Here is a 14,460-nt window from a genome sequence, read left to right on the forward strand (position 1 = left end):
AAAACTTTCTGCGGACAAATGTCGGCTCCCTCGGCCAGTAAAGTGAGATGAGGACTGCAGTCCCAGAATCGTTCGTGACTGGACTTAACTGTCAGGGATCCTTTACCTTTACATATAACACATTATGCCATTATGGGAACCATTGGCCCCCAGATGTTGCTGGACAACAATTCACATCAGTCCCAGCAGCATGGTCAGTGGTCATTGATGATGGGAGTTTTAGTCTAGCAATACCTGGGTGTCCACAGGTTCTGCATCCCTACATTACAATAATCCAGTGGAGAGGTTGCCAGAGCTTGCATCACCAGTGCTAGGCTAACCCTGTCCAGGATTATCACTGCTGGTTAACCAGATGAACATGGTTAAGGGCTCTCCAGGCCACTAAGACCACCTGGGACTCAAGTGACAATGCTGGATTAAGGTGTTCACTCAAACTGCATACTTGCTCTTTCAGGGGGAGCGCAATGCTGTCCAGAGCAGGATGAACATCTTTGTATTTCAGCCTCTGTTTTGTTCTATAGAAGAAGTGCAAAGACTATGCCAGAGGTACTTCACATAACTCTAGGCTTCAGTTTACTGAATATGTAGAGTAGTAGTATGGGAAGTAAGGCTAGGTGAGACTGGGAATCTTGCTTTTTTCTTCTTTTTTGGAAGATGCATTGGCATGTTTTTGTTTTCTGTATTTTGCTTTGTTCTGTTTTAGTAGTTCTCGATATTTCATTTTTTCCAGTTATCTTTATTTAGAAAGCATCTGTTTCATCCTGATGTTTTTTTCTGCAAATGTTTATGTTAACCAATTCACATCCAAATTCTCTGTTTTCATCTAATTTTCTAACAGGTGTCTCTTTTATAAGTTTTTTTCTACAGCATCCTCAAAGTCTCTGTGTTCATCTGCTTGGATTCCTTCTATTTTACTTTCTTTTCCAATCTGCAAAAGCAACAAGTCACCATACAGAGAGATTGTGACTGGCCTCCCCATATAAGACTAATTAGTCTTTCAGTATTACAGTAGCATTGTTTCATTTATGCCTCACACTGTAACTGTCAATCCAAAAGAAAGTCCTTTTCATACGGGCAATCTCCTTGGATATTGGCTTGCAAGGATGAAGAAATGAGAACTGCTACAGTTTAATGAACAACAAACACAGGAATCATGCTGCTTTCCTTAAAACTACTTACTGAAAAGCAATAATGAGCACATAAAAAGAAGTTTGTAAAATGATGAGTGATATCAGGGCCGGCCTACACATGAGGCAAGGTGAGGTGACTGCCTTGGGTGGCAGGATCTGCATGGACAGCAGATTCAGCCTCCAAGGAATGCATCATCTGCTATTGCCCAGTAGCAGCAATGGCTGTGGCACACTCCTTGGAGGCTGGACCTGCTGCCTTCTCAGCAGAAGCCTCCCAATGCCACCTCTGCAGTGGCCTCTTGGCAAATAGGAGGTGCTGCTGGTCTCCCACCCTTGTTCCTGATGTAGATTTTTATTCCCTTTTGTGCTTCACCTCAGCTGTCAAAATGTCTCAGGCCATCCTTGAGTGATGTGGAGAAAGTGGATCAACAGATTTCCACCAACTTTTTCCCCTTTCCCCATGAAAAACACCCTCTGCCAATGCCCACTCACATTATAAAGAGCTTATAACCCACCTACTCTCAGCAGCCTGAAGCATCATAGCCAGACACTGGAGAGACTTGTCAGGAGTGAACATGGACCACTGGTACCAAATCCTATGGGAAACAGCCTTACTAGAAAAGCTAACCTACAGTTTGAAACTTACATGGGGACAAATAAAAGAGGACACCTTCACTGTGGTATGGCTCCCATTTATTACATACACAGCAACAAGAACAAAACAACAAGAACCCACCACCAACATATGAATCGATATGGTTAACTTGACCCAACACCCCCCCCCCCCATGCAAACAAATCTCACTGCAACCATGCCCTGGCCATCCCAACCTCTCTCACTACCAAGGAAATATAATAAACAAATAGAAAGAGAACCTACTCAAGAGACGCTGACATAAAAACCCTGCATATACACCAAGTATTACCACCCCTCTCCCCTCTACTTTATTCTGTATACAACACTAATGTCTCACTTAAAATGTAAAAAAAGTCTACAACCTGAAAAAAGAGACAATGCATGTGCTTTTGTAAACCAATAAAATCCTTAATAAAAATTGTTTATAAAGGTGAAAAGCACCCTCTGCCCTCAACGCTGTTCTTTGACACAGAAAGAAAGCTGTCCCTTGTGTCTGTATTTCCCATGTCAAATAGCAGCTTTGGGGAGACAGTTTTCACGACAATTGCAGCACAGGGGCAGAGAGTTAAAACAACAGCAGCAGCACACAATAATTGGTTTCCTATGATTAAATGGCATTTCTGCTCTGTTAAAAAAATAACTGTTTGGAGGCTCAGAACCTTGTAAGGAAGATTGTGACCGGAAAAGCTACTCCACAAAGTGTAGTAATTCAGGAGGAAATTCAACTCTGTACATGTTGAAAGGTAATGTTTTGCATAAATTGCTGCATGTTACAGAGCTGAGTCCTGGCACAGGAGATGATTGCCACAATACTGCTCCAAATTTGGAGTGCACAACATCACACTATCTACATGTGTGACACTGCTGGCACCAGCTCATTAGTCCCTGTCCTGCCCATTCTCTCACTTAATTTGCTAATAGGAAAGATGCTTTAAAATATGTTACCTGCGGCAAGGGGTAGGACTAAATGACCTTCAATGTAGTGGTGAAGCTGTGGCCATTTAACAGCTGCAATTTGCAGCATTTTTAAAGCTTAAGTGAACATAGAAAGCCCTTTCCACAACATGTTGCATGGAATGGTTTTTTGCTAGCTGAGCAGAATATTCAAATGATTCCATTTAACTAGTACTCTCTCCCCACCTCTCTTTCTCACACACAATATAAAATGTCCTAAATCTCTAGCAGAGTTTTGGGGTGGGTGGCTTACTGCTCTGAATAATTTGACTTTATTCCATGACTTCATCAAGATGCCAAATAATTCCTTAATTTTACTCCCAATATGCATTTATTATTCCCCCATGCAGCTACACAACATAATGTGTAGAACCATCTACACATAATTCAGTTTATTTTAATATGGTACACAAACTGTGAAAACATTTGCCAAAGGATTACGAGAGAACACTCTGTTCTGTGCCAGAGGTAGATATAGTCTGCTCAGTGTAGAATAGTTTTTTAGTAGTGTTATAGTGGGAACACAAAATACTTTTGTTGTGTATTACTTCTCTAATAAGATTGCATTAAATGCTTAGTGAATTCTGCTTTACCAGATCAGCACTTCGAGAATGCTGTCTGCTTCAAATGAAGTGGAAGCTGCAGCCAAGTACCATTTTTGAACAGCATTGTCTAAGTTATTTATGGCTAGAAACAAACATTTCAAAAGCCCCCACTGTCTCTATAGAAACTGGCTGAAGACTAGATTTTAGAGCTTTCTAGTAGGAAATTTACTGTTGTCTCTCATGCTTGAAGAATTCAAATAATTTTTTATATTATTATTATGAACTGCTAACTGAAAGTTTAACAGGGAAAGGTCTTTTCATTTTACATTTCCTTTGTGATTAATGGCAAACTGCCATCCTAAATAAATTTATTTGGAACCCCCATTGATACCAAAGGGGTTTACTTTCAAGCAAATATAACTCGGGTGGAAACTGTTCACATAGAAATCATCTTTCTGTCATTTCAGCCAATTCAGCTTGTGTTCATTTTTTCATGCTTCCATTGAACAAATTTTGATAAAAGACTTCAGTACTTTGGAGTTATTCTTGTACACAACAATATAAGTTGCACACTATAGTCAGGAATTATTTCATAAACTAAAGTTCACTTTCTTTTTAAAGAAAATTATAGAATGAATTATAATGGAATGATTTCTTATAATGATGAGTTGGGGACTACTGATTTGGGCAAAGTGCATAGCATTTGTTGGATGGGGCTGCACACCCTGGAACAGAGTACAAAATTTTAGGTCCAGAGAGTGAAAGTGGCTCTGCAGGACCCTCTATCTGCCCCTCAGGATTCTTCTCAAGCCACACTCCTTTCTGGTACTGGTCTGCACCCACAGGAACATGTGTCTGGTTTTTGTGCCGCTGATTGATGCCATTTGAAGAACTGCAGTTAATGAAATCATAAAATTGTAAAGTTGAAAGGGACACTGATGGTCATCTAGTTTTGCCTCTGAAGTGTCCCAACAATTTGTAGCTCACTCAGTAGGCAAGGATTAGTGGATCTACTGCAATCTGAAAGAAAATCTTACAGGACTTGCTGCCAAATTGTGTAAAGAATAAAATTCAAGTTGAAAATTCTGATCATGAAAAAATCTGAATCCTGGACAACATCTGAGGAGAGCCAGTGAATTTAGGGGTGCAGAGTAGGCCATGAGGCACACACTTCGGTTCACTTCCAGCACTTCATCACTGCTACCTGTGTCCCAGGGACTGCTGCCTGAGGTGGCTGAGTCACTCTGCCTAATGGTAGGGCTGGCACTTTTTAAAGCATTCACCAGATTGTAGCTGCTGTGTCTAGACTGGTTGTCTAGACTGCAATGGGCAATTGAGGGAAACCATGAACAATGGAAGTGTGCATCCAAACAGACATCAGGTAACAAGTTTCCCATGAAAATCTACTGCTTGGGACCAGCAAAATGGAGTGGCCCATGGAATTCCTCTTATGGACTTTGCAAAGGCCTGCTCCTTTGCATGGCTTTCACTATGATTGTTCTAAAGAGTGTGCTATATTCCTCATAAAACCTAACCTGGTTTCTTTATAAATTATTATAAATAGCACAAGCTTGTATGTGTGTGGGAGTGGGGAATAAGCAAATAAGCTGTTAGGAGATGCTGTTCAGTGTTAGTAGAAGCAAACAAATTAAGAAGGCATTATTTACACTTGATAAACTAGAAATGGCATCAGGGTGAGTTAATATTACAAACTATTAATGAAAGACACTCTAAATGAAACAAACCACATAATAGATCACAGCAAACTGATTCTGTGTAATGAATACTGATACTGACTAAACTCATCTGTGCACTCTGGGGATAGAGTTTTAAATTCATTTCAGCACGTACCTTAGCAATGTAAGCACAAAGAGAACCATTGGAGAACTAAATTAACCCCGTTCCCTCAGTCAATCAGAAGACATTATACTGTAGGTCTTACAGCTAATAATCTATGAGACAAATTAAAACTAAAGCAAGTCATCTGCAAGTAGGTTAATAGTCTTTATTTTAATTTATAACCAAGTACCAACTTACCTATTACTGTCTCTTTCATTTACTGGACCTTTACAATAGAAGTCATCAAAAATCTGGGTCTTATATGAGGCACATGGAAATATTTAAAATATGACTTTTCAATGTTTCCCTGTAGCACATTCTGAACCATTCATTTTTAGAAACTCTGCAAGGACAAGGGCAGAGATGGACCCCAACTTGCAAGAATTTAAAACAGGAATAGACAAATTCATGGAGGAGAGGGCTATCAGCAACTTCTTGCAATGATACCTATGTACTGCCTCCACTGTCACAGGCAGCATGCCTCTGAAGGCCAGTTGCCAGGAATCACAGGTGGGCAGGGTGCTTTTGTGCTCATGTCCTCCTTGCAGGCCTTCCAAAGGTATCTGGTTGGCCACTCTGAGAGGAGGATATGGGCTAGATAGCCAATGGTCTGATTCAACAGGCTCTTCTTATGCTCTTAAGATAGAAAAGCAGAATTTCTAGTACATATTGTTATGCATTACAGTGGTACCTCTGGTTACAGACGCTTCAGGTTACAGACTCCGCTAACCCAGAAATAGTACCTCAGGTTAAGAACTTTGCTTCAGGATGAGAACAGAAATCACACAGTGGTGGCAGTGGGAGGCCCCATTAGCTAAAGTGGTACCTCAGGTTAAGAACAGTTTCAGGTTAAGAACGGACCTCCAGGACAAATTAAGTTCTTAACCCGGGGTACCACTGTATCCACTTCTCCAGTCTCTTTACTGTAGTTAAAAGTAGGCAATATCATACAATCATAAAGACAGAAGCCAGTCTTCTAACTGCTCCCCCTCCCAGATCTAGAAAACAGTGATCTGCACAATTTCTTGTTGGGATTTGAACTAGAAAGCATTATTTTACAAGACCACACCAATAGCAGCAGAAGGCATGTGACCACAGGGAAATTTCCATAGCTATCAAGGTGACATTTGGTCCAGTAGAATGACTGGGCAAAACAAGTTCCAGGAAAGTACTTGTGTTTTTCATTTATTTAAAAATATCTACCTTGGAATATATATATCCCTTACTACATAATCTATATTTTCTTTTCTTTTTTTAGGTAAAGGTACCCCTGACCGTTAGGTCCAGTCACAGATGACTCTGGGGTTGCACGCTCATCTCGCTCTATAGGCTGAGGGAGCCGGCGTTTGTCCGCAGACAGGTTCCGGGTCATGTGGCCAGCATGACTAAGCCGCTTCTGGCGAACCAGAGCAGCGCATGGAAATGCTGTTTACCTTCCTGCCGGAATGGTACTTATTTATCTACTTGCACTTTGATGTGCTTTCAAACTGCTAGGTTGGCAGGAGCTGGGACCGAGCAAAGGGAGCTCACCCCATCATGGGGATTCGGACAGCCGACTTTCTGATCAGCAAGCCCTAGGCTCTGTGGTTTAGACCACAGCGCCACCCACGTCCTTTGACAACAAATCCTAAATATTGTGAAATGATGGAAAACAAACTTACAAAACCAAGTTGCAATACTGTATCTCTGCTTTATTCATGTTTGGGTACAGGTGTTCAGAATTCCTGGTAACATTCTCACTCGAGTATTCAAATATGATGTATTGTTTTGATATTTCTTCATGATAATTATAGTTCTTTCACAATTAGAAAATACAAATAAACCCAATCAGCTTGATGTTGAGGGGAAGCATGTTCAAACAGGATTCTCTGAGTGCATAATTACACGGAAAGCTGCACTACGGTACGTCCATCATTTTCATCTTTAGCCAGCCACCTGGTGAAGAAAATATGCATTGCTGTTGGAAGAGATGCTTCACACATAAAAATACTCTGAAAGGACATGAGTACTGAATTGTCTCTAATCTTAAGGAACCTGGGTAGCACCTTGTACTTATCCATCACTTAAAACCCACATTTGGGAATGCCCACCTGAAAATAAATAGGGGGAGAAGGTTGGAGTAGGCATATATATGGATCCATTGACCAGGGATGATCCCTAAACTCACTTTAAGAAGAACTGGGAAGGCCAAGTTATAAACAAGCACAAAACCTTTCAAAATAAACCAATAAACATAAAATATCCTTTATTTACTGGGTGGAGTAAATCTGGCACATCAGGAATCAAGCTTGCCTTGGGTTGTTGACATATAGGGTGCCTATGCAAAATTAACACTCTTCTGCCACTGCTTTATGCTTCTTCTAACATTTATGTATGTAAAATCTTTTACATGGACTTAAAGCCTGCAATTGTCCATTGCATGGGTGTCTCCCAAGGGAGCTGAAGGCAGTTGCTTTAGATCATGGGTAGGCAAACTAAGGCCCGGGGGCCGGATCTGGACCAATTGCCTTCTAAATCCACCCTACGTGTGGTCTGGGAAGCAACATGTTTTTACATGAGTAGAATATGTCCTTTTATTAAAATGCATCTCTGGGTTATTTGTGGGGCCTGCCTGGTGTTTTTACATGAGTAGAATGTGTGCTTTTATTTAAAATGCATCTCTGGGTTATTTGTGGGGCATAGGAATTTGTTCATTCCCCCCCCCAAAAAAAAATAGTCCGGCCCCACACAAGGTCTGAGGGACAGTGGACCAGCCCCCTGCTGAAAAAGTTTGCTGACCCCTGCTTTAGATGATGTGTGTGTTTTGCCAAATCACCACAAAGCAACCATACATGTACTAGCTAAGAGCATGGAAGCAGCATTGTTAAATACTTAAGTTTTATGATCCTATGGGTTTATACATAAAAGAAAAGAAAATTTCCCACTCCACTTTTCTCATGTGTTTAAGTAACCAGGCTGTGGATTACTGACTTACCTCTTTTCTATATGTGAAACGGATTTTTTATTGGAATTGAAGGGAAGTACTGAGGGCCAATGAAGCAAATTCTTGATTATTTGTAGACTGAAGAATGGGCATACTGATTCTTCCCATTTCCTTTGGTCTGCTTGTTTTTGGAAATGGAAAGAGGACTGCCATCAACAGAACTGTACTGTCTTCCCTGAATTTTAATGTGGGAGATTTGAAAGTTGCATATTTTCTCTAGTCTGAATAGTATCACTTTACTGATACTATTGTTTATGAAAGTTGTAACCGTCTGTAGCATTCATGCTATAATCCTATAATCTAGTCTGAATAGTATCACTTTACTGATACTATTATTTTTGAAAGTTGTAACCATCTGTAGCATTCATGTTATAGTCTTAATCCCACATGCCTGGGAGTAAACCCCACTGAATTCAACAGCACTTGCTTCTGAGTAGACATGGTTATGATTGTGCTGTGATCAAGTTTAATAACTGGGAAACAAACCGGTTGCAACTGAAGGAGTATAATTCATTTGTAGACACTTCTGTGATTTCTACTTTTTCCAGAAACCAGCCACTTGCTGTAAAGAAAGGACAATAATAAAGTATGTTCACCTCTGAGTACAGATAAACCCAAAGAACATAATTCTAAATTTATTTTTCAGTCATAGCAACACATTAAAATTGGAGAAAATTTTCAAAATGAGAAAAATTATTGGCGATTTTGACAGTGATTGTCAAAAACTGAGCAAATGTTAACATTTACCATTAATTCTTAAGATATTTGGTTACAGTGGCCAGTGCTTCCAGAACATTATGAACCACAAGGCCTACTCCAAACTTTATAAATAAGGATAATGAACAGTTTAATTGTAAACTTGGAAAAATATGTCATTGACCATATCAGTCTGGTAATTTTTTATTTTAAGCCCTGTGGCACAACCACTGTTGACCAGCTCTCTTTTAAAATATCCAATTTTATCAATGACAAGCATTTACCTGTGAAATATACTGGTCACTAGGGGACAGACACAATGGGGTGGGTGGGTGTGAGACTGGCAGGCTGGGGTACTTTACTGATCTACTTGCAGACAGAGATACCAGCTTGTTGCATAAAATTGAAGTCTGGGGTGCTTTCTTGTGAACAAATGTGATTCTGGATCAATGCAGTAGCCTGGCACTTGAAATAACAGGCTAACTATTCATCTGTAGATAGAGTGATGTGCCACCTGCAGCTCAAATCAAGCTGTAAAACATATTTTCAAGTTAAATTTGAAAACGGGTCTCACTACATTATATGCCATAGAGCAGGTGACATGTAACCAGAAATAAGTGCCCTGCCATTTCAAATGACATCTGCACAGCAGAAGTTTATATAGGGAGAGAAAAAATATCCTCTGACTGCAATGATTGTTTATTGGCACTGATTTCTTGGAATAAAATAAGTCAGTTAATATATCTGCAATAGCTTCAGATAAATCATAACAAAAAATGTCCGAAAAGCAATTTATTCCCTCACAGTTCTGGACATTCCTCACTCCAGCCTGGTAAATACTGACATTTACTCATAAATGATGGAAATCTGGGTGAAGCTGGGTCATTTATTGAAGAAAAGTAGTGGTTCTTGAAATGTACTGGTACATGTCAAAATTGATTGTGTCCTGAAGTTTGCTTTGAACATTCTCTGACAGTTATGGGGAAAACATCGTGATTAAATCTTTTTATCTTTTTTCTTCCAAAAATTGGTTTGAGAAGTTAGTAAATGAAGCAAAGAATGAAGCAATATGGGGAGAAATAGTGGAAAGCAGATTCAACTTCCCCCCTCTAATTTAAAATGTTATCTAATAACATAGTAGCATGCAATTAAATGGATTTTGAGAAATTTCTGAGAAAACAATACTGAATTCTTGAGACATACAAGTAAAGAGAATTAATTTTCTTAAGGAAGCAAAATAGTCTTAATAAGCAAAAAAATTACATTACATTTCTTCTTGATAGATGTCATGTCGACTTGTGTAAATCAAAATAAGTGGATTAAAAAACCCCAAATGGTTTCCCTACATAATATCTGAGAGTCAAGTCACATGCTATTCTGAGGGCTCTATAATATGTGGCATCAGTTCTGGCAATGTTATAATTCTTTTTTATTACATTTATATCCCACCCTTCCTCAAATTAGCTTATAGTGGCATACATTGCTCTCTCCCCCATTTCACATTCAGAACAACCCTGTGAGGCAGATTAGATTGAGTGAAAGTGGCCAACCAAAGTTGCCCAGTGAGCTTCATGGTGGAATAGAGACTTGAACCTGGATCCCTCAGGGCCTAGCCCTAGTCCAATACTCCATCTGCACCATCAAGCGCCTGAGGGAGATTTGAGGCATTTCAAAATTGAAGGTGTGGATTCATATGCAGATAAATGACAACAAGGATATGCAATAAACCTACAGGTATACTTACCAAATCCTTTGCCATCATGTCCAATTTCAATTTTCTGCAGCCTTCCAACATCCTTTGTTTTGATTCTGAATGTGTCAGTCTTCAAAATAAGAGAAGCAGCTTTCAAAATGTGACAAGTCTATGTCTGGAAAACAGTATGCTTATCTGGGACTGGTTTAACTTTATCTGTGTGCAGGGGGTAGTGGATGGCTGGAGGAGTGCATTATTGTTACTGTTCCTTTTCTGGTACAGTTGTATGCTGCTAATTTTCAGCTCTTCCCTGAAAACATAAAACATGTACTTTCCACATTAGGTTTTGAAGGTTTCTTGCCTTTTTATTGGTTTCAGAACCCAAGAGATGTTTTCTCTCTGGTAAGTGCATTATGAATTGCCAGTCAGGTGAAGAAACAGCACCTTTTGTTTTCATTTTTTTAATTTATCTTTTGTTTATGGTGCCCAAACCTACCTTTGGAAACATAAAGATAAGCGATTTGACTCTAGTTACAGCCAAATCTCTCAAGTGGTATACAATTTGGTTCAGAATATAGTTTCACTTCCAGTATTCTTGGCAGCAGCAGCACTTTATGTGCATGGATAGTACATTTCCAAGAAGCACCACAACCTCCCACAACTGCATCTTTCATCTATAGGTAGAAGATGCCCTAAAGACAGCAGTGAAGATGGTTTCAGACAGATAACTAAAACAAGGCTAAATGGAAAGTGGAATCCTTTCCCTTTTATAACCTAAGGCTTCAACATTTACTTTCATTTGCAGGCAAGATGAGGTGGAATCAAGTCACAGTCTGGCCAGTATTTTACAGGTTTGTAACTTAGGAGCACATCAGGGTTTTGATCATTTAAAGGAACATTCTACACATGTGGCAACAAACTCAGGATTGCCCCAATCCAATAGGAATCTGCAGCTAATCATGACTGAGGAGCAACCTGTAGAATCCAAACACGTGTTTGTCTCATTTGCATCACAGTCTTAATTGTGTTTAGTCAGACATAAGCCAGGTAAGTGGTGGACTTAAGACTGCCACCTAAATGTAGCACGTGTACACCTAAAGGTGTAATGTATGAAGTGCCCCTGAGATATAAAGAGTGGAAAACATAGACACTGAACTATTTACCTTTGCTCTTTCAAAGGGATCTCGATGATCTAGAGACTCCTTGAGTTGAATTAACTGAGATGTGTCCTTGTCCCCAAACAAAATTATATGCACATTTGCGTCAGTTCCTGCTCCCCTTTTGTCACCGGTGTACACTTTAATAATATGCTCCATCAGATTTTCTGAGCTACCGTCTTCTTTGGTAATAAAAGAGAGAGGGATTTCTTTCCTTATTTCAGGTTCATTAGCATCCAAAAGGAATATTCTAAAAGGAAAAGGAAAAAGATTGAGATCAAGCCACATAGTGATGGTTCAAATTCAATATGGAACTTAATAAGGAAAGGAAGAGAAAGAAATATAGTTAATTTCTACAGACGTGTAGAAATAAACAGGGATATTTAATAAATATTCTGTCACATGCTATTGGCTAACATGCTAGGCAAGTCAACAAACATTTAGTGTGATTTAAATATGTATAAAAACTCACTCATTCACTTCAAATATGTATACAGGTTCGTTCTTTGGGGCTTCCTTCAGGTGGAGTGCTTTAATATCCAGTTTGCAAGCTACAGCAGAAGCAACAAGCAATGAAAACAATTTGCTTCACATCAGATATTAATTTGAATCTAGTACTATGTAATATAATAAAATTAGATATCAATAAATGGTCTCTCCACCCTATTACATCTCAGCCTTGCACTGAAAAGATGTATTTTTGGGCCACAATGGGAGCTCTTGTTCAATTGTGAACAGCAAGTCCATGTGTAAGTGTGTGGGGACAATTCTGTTTGAGACCATGGAAGGGCCAAAGGGTCAAGTCACCTACTTCTGCATCATGATCCCCATACAGCAGGGCATAGCAGGGCAAACTGAGGGACAAATATCCAAGACCCAGACACTCCTACATGATCAAGTCCTATTAGGATGATAACTTTGAGACTATTTTATCATACTGATTTTAAGAGGACCAGTTGAGTTTAAATACATTCTTTTTGTTCAGTCACTCTGCACTTGTGCAATGTAAGGATTGAAAGAAGCAAGTTGGTCATCACAGAGAGACACCCTGGCTCTACCTCTGTACCAGAAGTTGTAGCCAGGCTCAGCAACCACATGCTTGAGGAATAAGTAAACAATTATTTTATTTCAAGCTGCTTTTCATTAATATATGCAGCGCTCTGTATTGTTTTAACTTCTGCTTCTTTAACGCTTTACACCACAAGCCTATGCAAGCCTACTCAAAAATAAGAGTTCAATGTGATTTACTCCCAAGTAACTATGACTTCAACTTTAGTGTTGTGGTTGTGATCTTCATGCCAGTTCAGCACAATGAAGTCTTGATATGATTTTATTCACCAAGAAAAACAGAGGAAAAGTCTTGTTTACAGTAAAATGATGTGGGCATTCTCCCCTTTTGCAAATGGGTGTTCACTGAGAAGTTTGAGAAGATCTTGAATTTCAAAGGTGCCTAATTCAGAAACTTATAGGACTTTGATAGATTCCTTCTAATAATGGTCACCCCCAAAGCAAAGGATGCTTCTTAATGAATAAAGCACCCAGAGCCTTAGCTGCATCCCTACCCTAGACCTGATCAGGTATTTATTTATTTATTTCAATTTGCATACTGCCCTTCATCTGTAGAACTCTCTGAGGTTCACAGCATAAAAATACAAGATAAAAAACACAAAAATACAGAATAAAAACAAGAACAGAAACAAACCAATAACCCCCCTGCTGGTGTTGGAAAGGCAGCTTTGCCTTGCTACATGTGCAGCTACTGCTATTAATATTAATGTCTAATGTAAATACAAATATTAAGAAGCTATTTCAGCGGTATCTTCATAATAAAAGAAACTTACATGATTTGCTTCCAATGAGTAGTGTAACTTTGTGTAGCTCCCCCAAATCCACAGCATCTATCTGACCTGTAAATGACTAAAAAAATCCAGCAATATTTACCGGTAGCTTATTTTCTCTCTCTCTCTCTCTCTCTCTCTCTCTCTCTCTCTCTCTCTCTCTCTCTCTCACACACACACACACACACACACACACACTTCTGTAATAGGTTTCAGGCACAAATGTAAATGACCATTCCAAACATCTGTGAAGAAGTGAATTACCTCCCTGTCTTTTCCTAGCTGAGATGGCAACAAAAGCTTCCTGTTTTCAGTGTCGCCATTGGTTCCGTATATACACAGAGACATATGTATGGAGCTGATTTTGCTTGAGGCATCATTGAAGAATACTTTTACATCATATGTAACAACTGTAAAATAGAAAGGAAAGCCAAATCCAAGAGAACAACTTGTGTAACTATTTTGCAATTCGTTACTTTATAAATTTGCTTCCTTCTATTTGCCACATAGTAGTCTTGACATTGTGTATGTGTGAAATTATCCTGAGTGAGGTGTTTAACTAGGTTTTACTCAGAGCAGACAAACTGAAATTAATGGCCCAACTGAGTCAAGTTCACTAACTTCAGTGGGACTACTCTGAGTAAAACATAGGGCTCATTCATATACACTTTCATTTGCCCCATCACTTTCCCCTGGGGAAACCCAAGGTTTAGCACTGAATCAGAACAAATGGCAATGGAGGCTGCAGATTGCTGTCTGCTCCAGTTTAGTGTTAAAGAGCAGGTTTTTCCAGGGGAAATGGTAGGGCAAAGGTAAAACTGCTTGGACCCATTGCTAGAAAGCATGGGACAAGTGGAAGTATGGATGAGCCTTTAGCTGGACTTCACCCCTATGTGATTAGGACCAAAGGCCTTTTCAACTCCCACTTCTTAGCAATTCACTGAGGAATAATACAGAAGACACATCCTGCTGAAGAGCCCCTATCCCCA

General features: G+C 39.4%; 1 protein-coding gene across 1 annotated transcript in view; it reads right to left on the reverse strand.

The window, feature by feature from the left end:
* Window positions 1–6,774: 6,774 nt before the first annotated feature.
* The window catches only part of RP1 (RP1 axonemal microtubule associated), a 170,650-nt gene continuing 162,964 nt past the window's right edge, over window positions 6,775–14,460 (reverse strand). The window contains exons 53-59 of the mRNA XM_028736952.2: window positions 13,736–13,881; window positions 13,475–13,550; window positions 12,106–12,184; window positions 11,640–11,883; window positions 10,528–10,606; window positions 8,574–8,649; window positions 6,775–7,039 (exon numbers count right to left, since the gene is read on the reverse strand). Coding sequence (XP_028592785.2) covers window positions 6,985–7,039; window positions 8,574–8,649; window positions 10,528–10,606; window positions 11,640–11,883; window positions 12,106–12,184; window positions 13,475–13,550; window positions 13,736–13,881 — 755 coding nt within the window. The 3' untranslated portion in view covers window positions 6,775–6,984. The remainder of the gene's footprint in view (window positions 7,040–8,573; window positions 8,650–10,527; window positions 10,607–11,639; window positions 11,884–12,105; window positions 12,185–13,474; window positions 13,551–13,735; window positions 13,882–14,460) is intronic.

This window comes from Podarcis muralis, chromosome 8, assembly GCF_964188315.1.
Source record: "Podarcis muralis chromosome 8, rPodMur119.hap1.1, whole genome shotgun sequence".
Classification (NCBI taxonomy): domain Eukaryota; kingdom Metazoa; phylum Chordata; class Lepidosauria; order Squamata; family Lacertidae; genus Podarcis; species Podarcis muralis.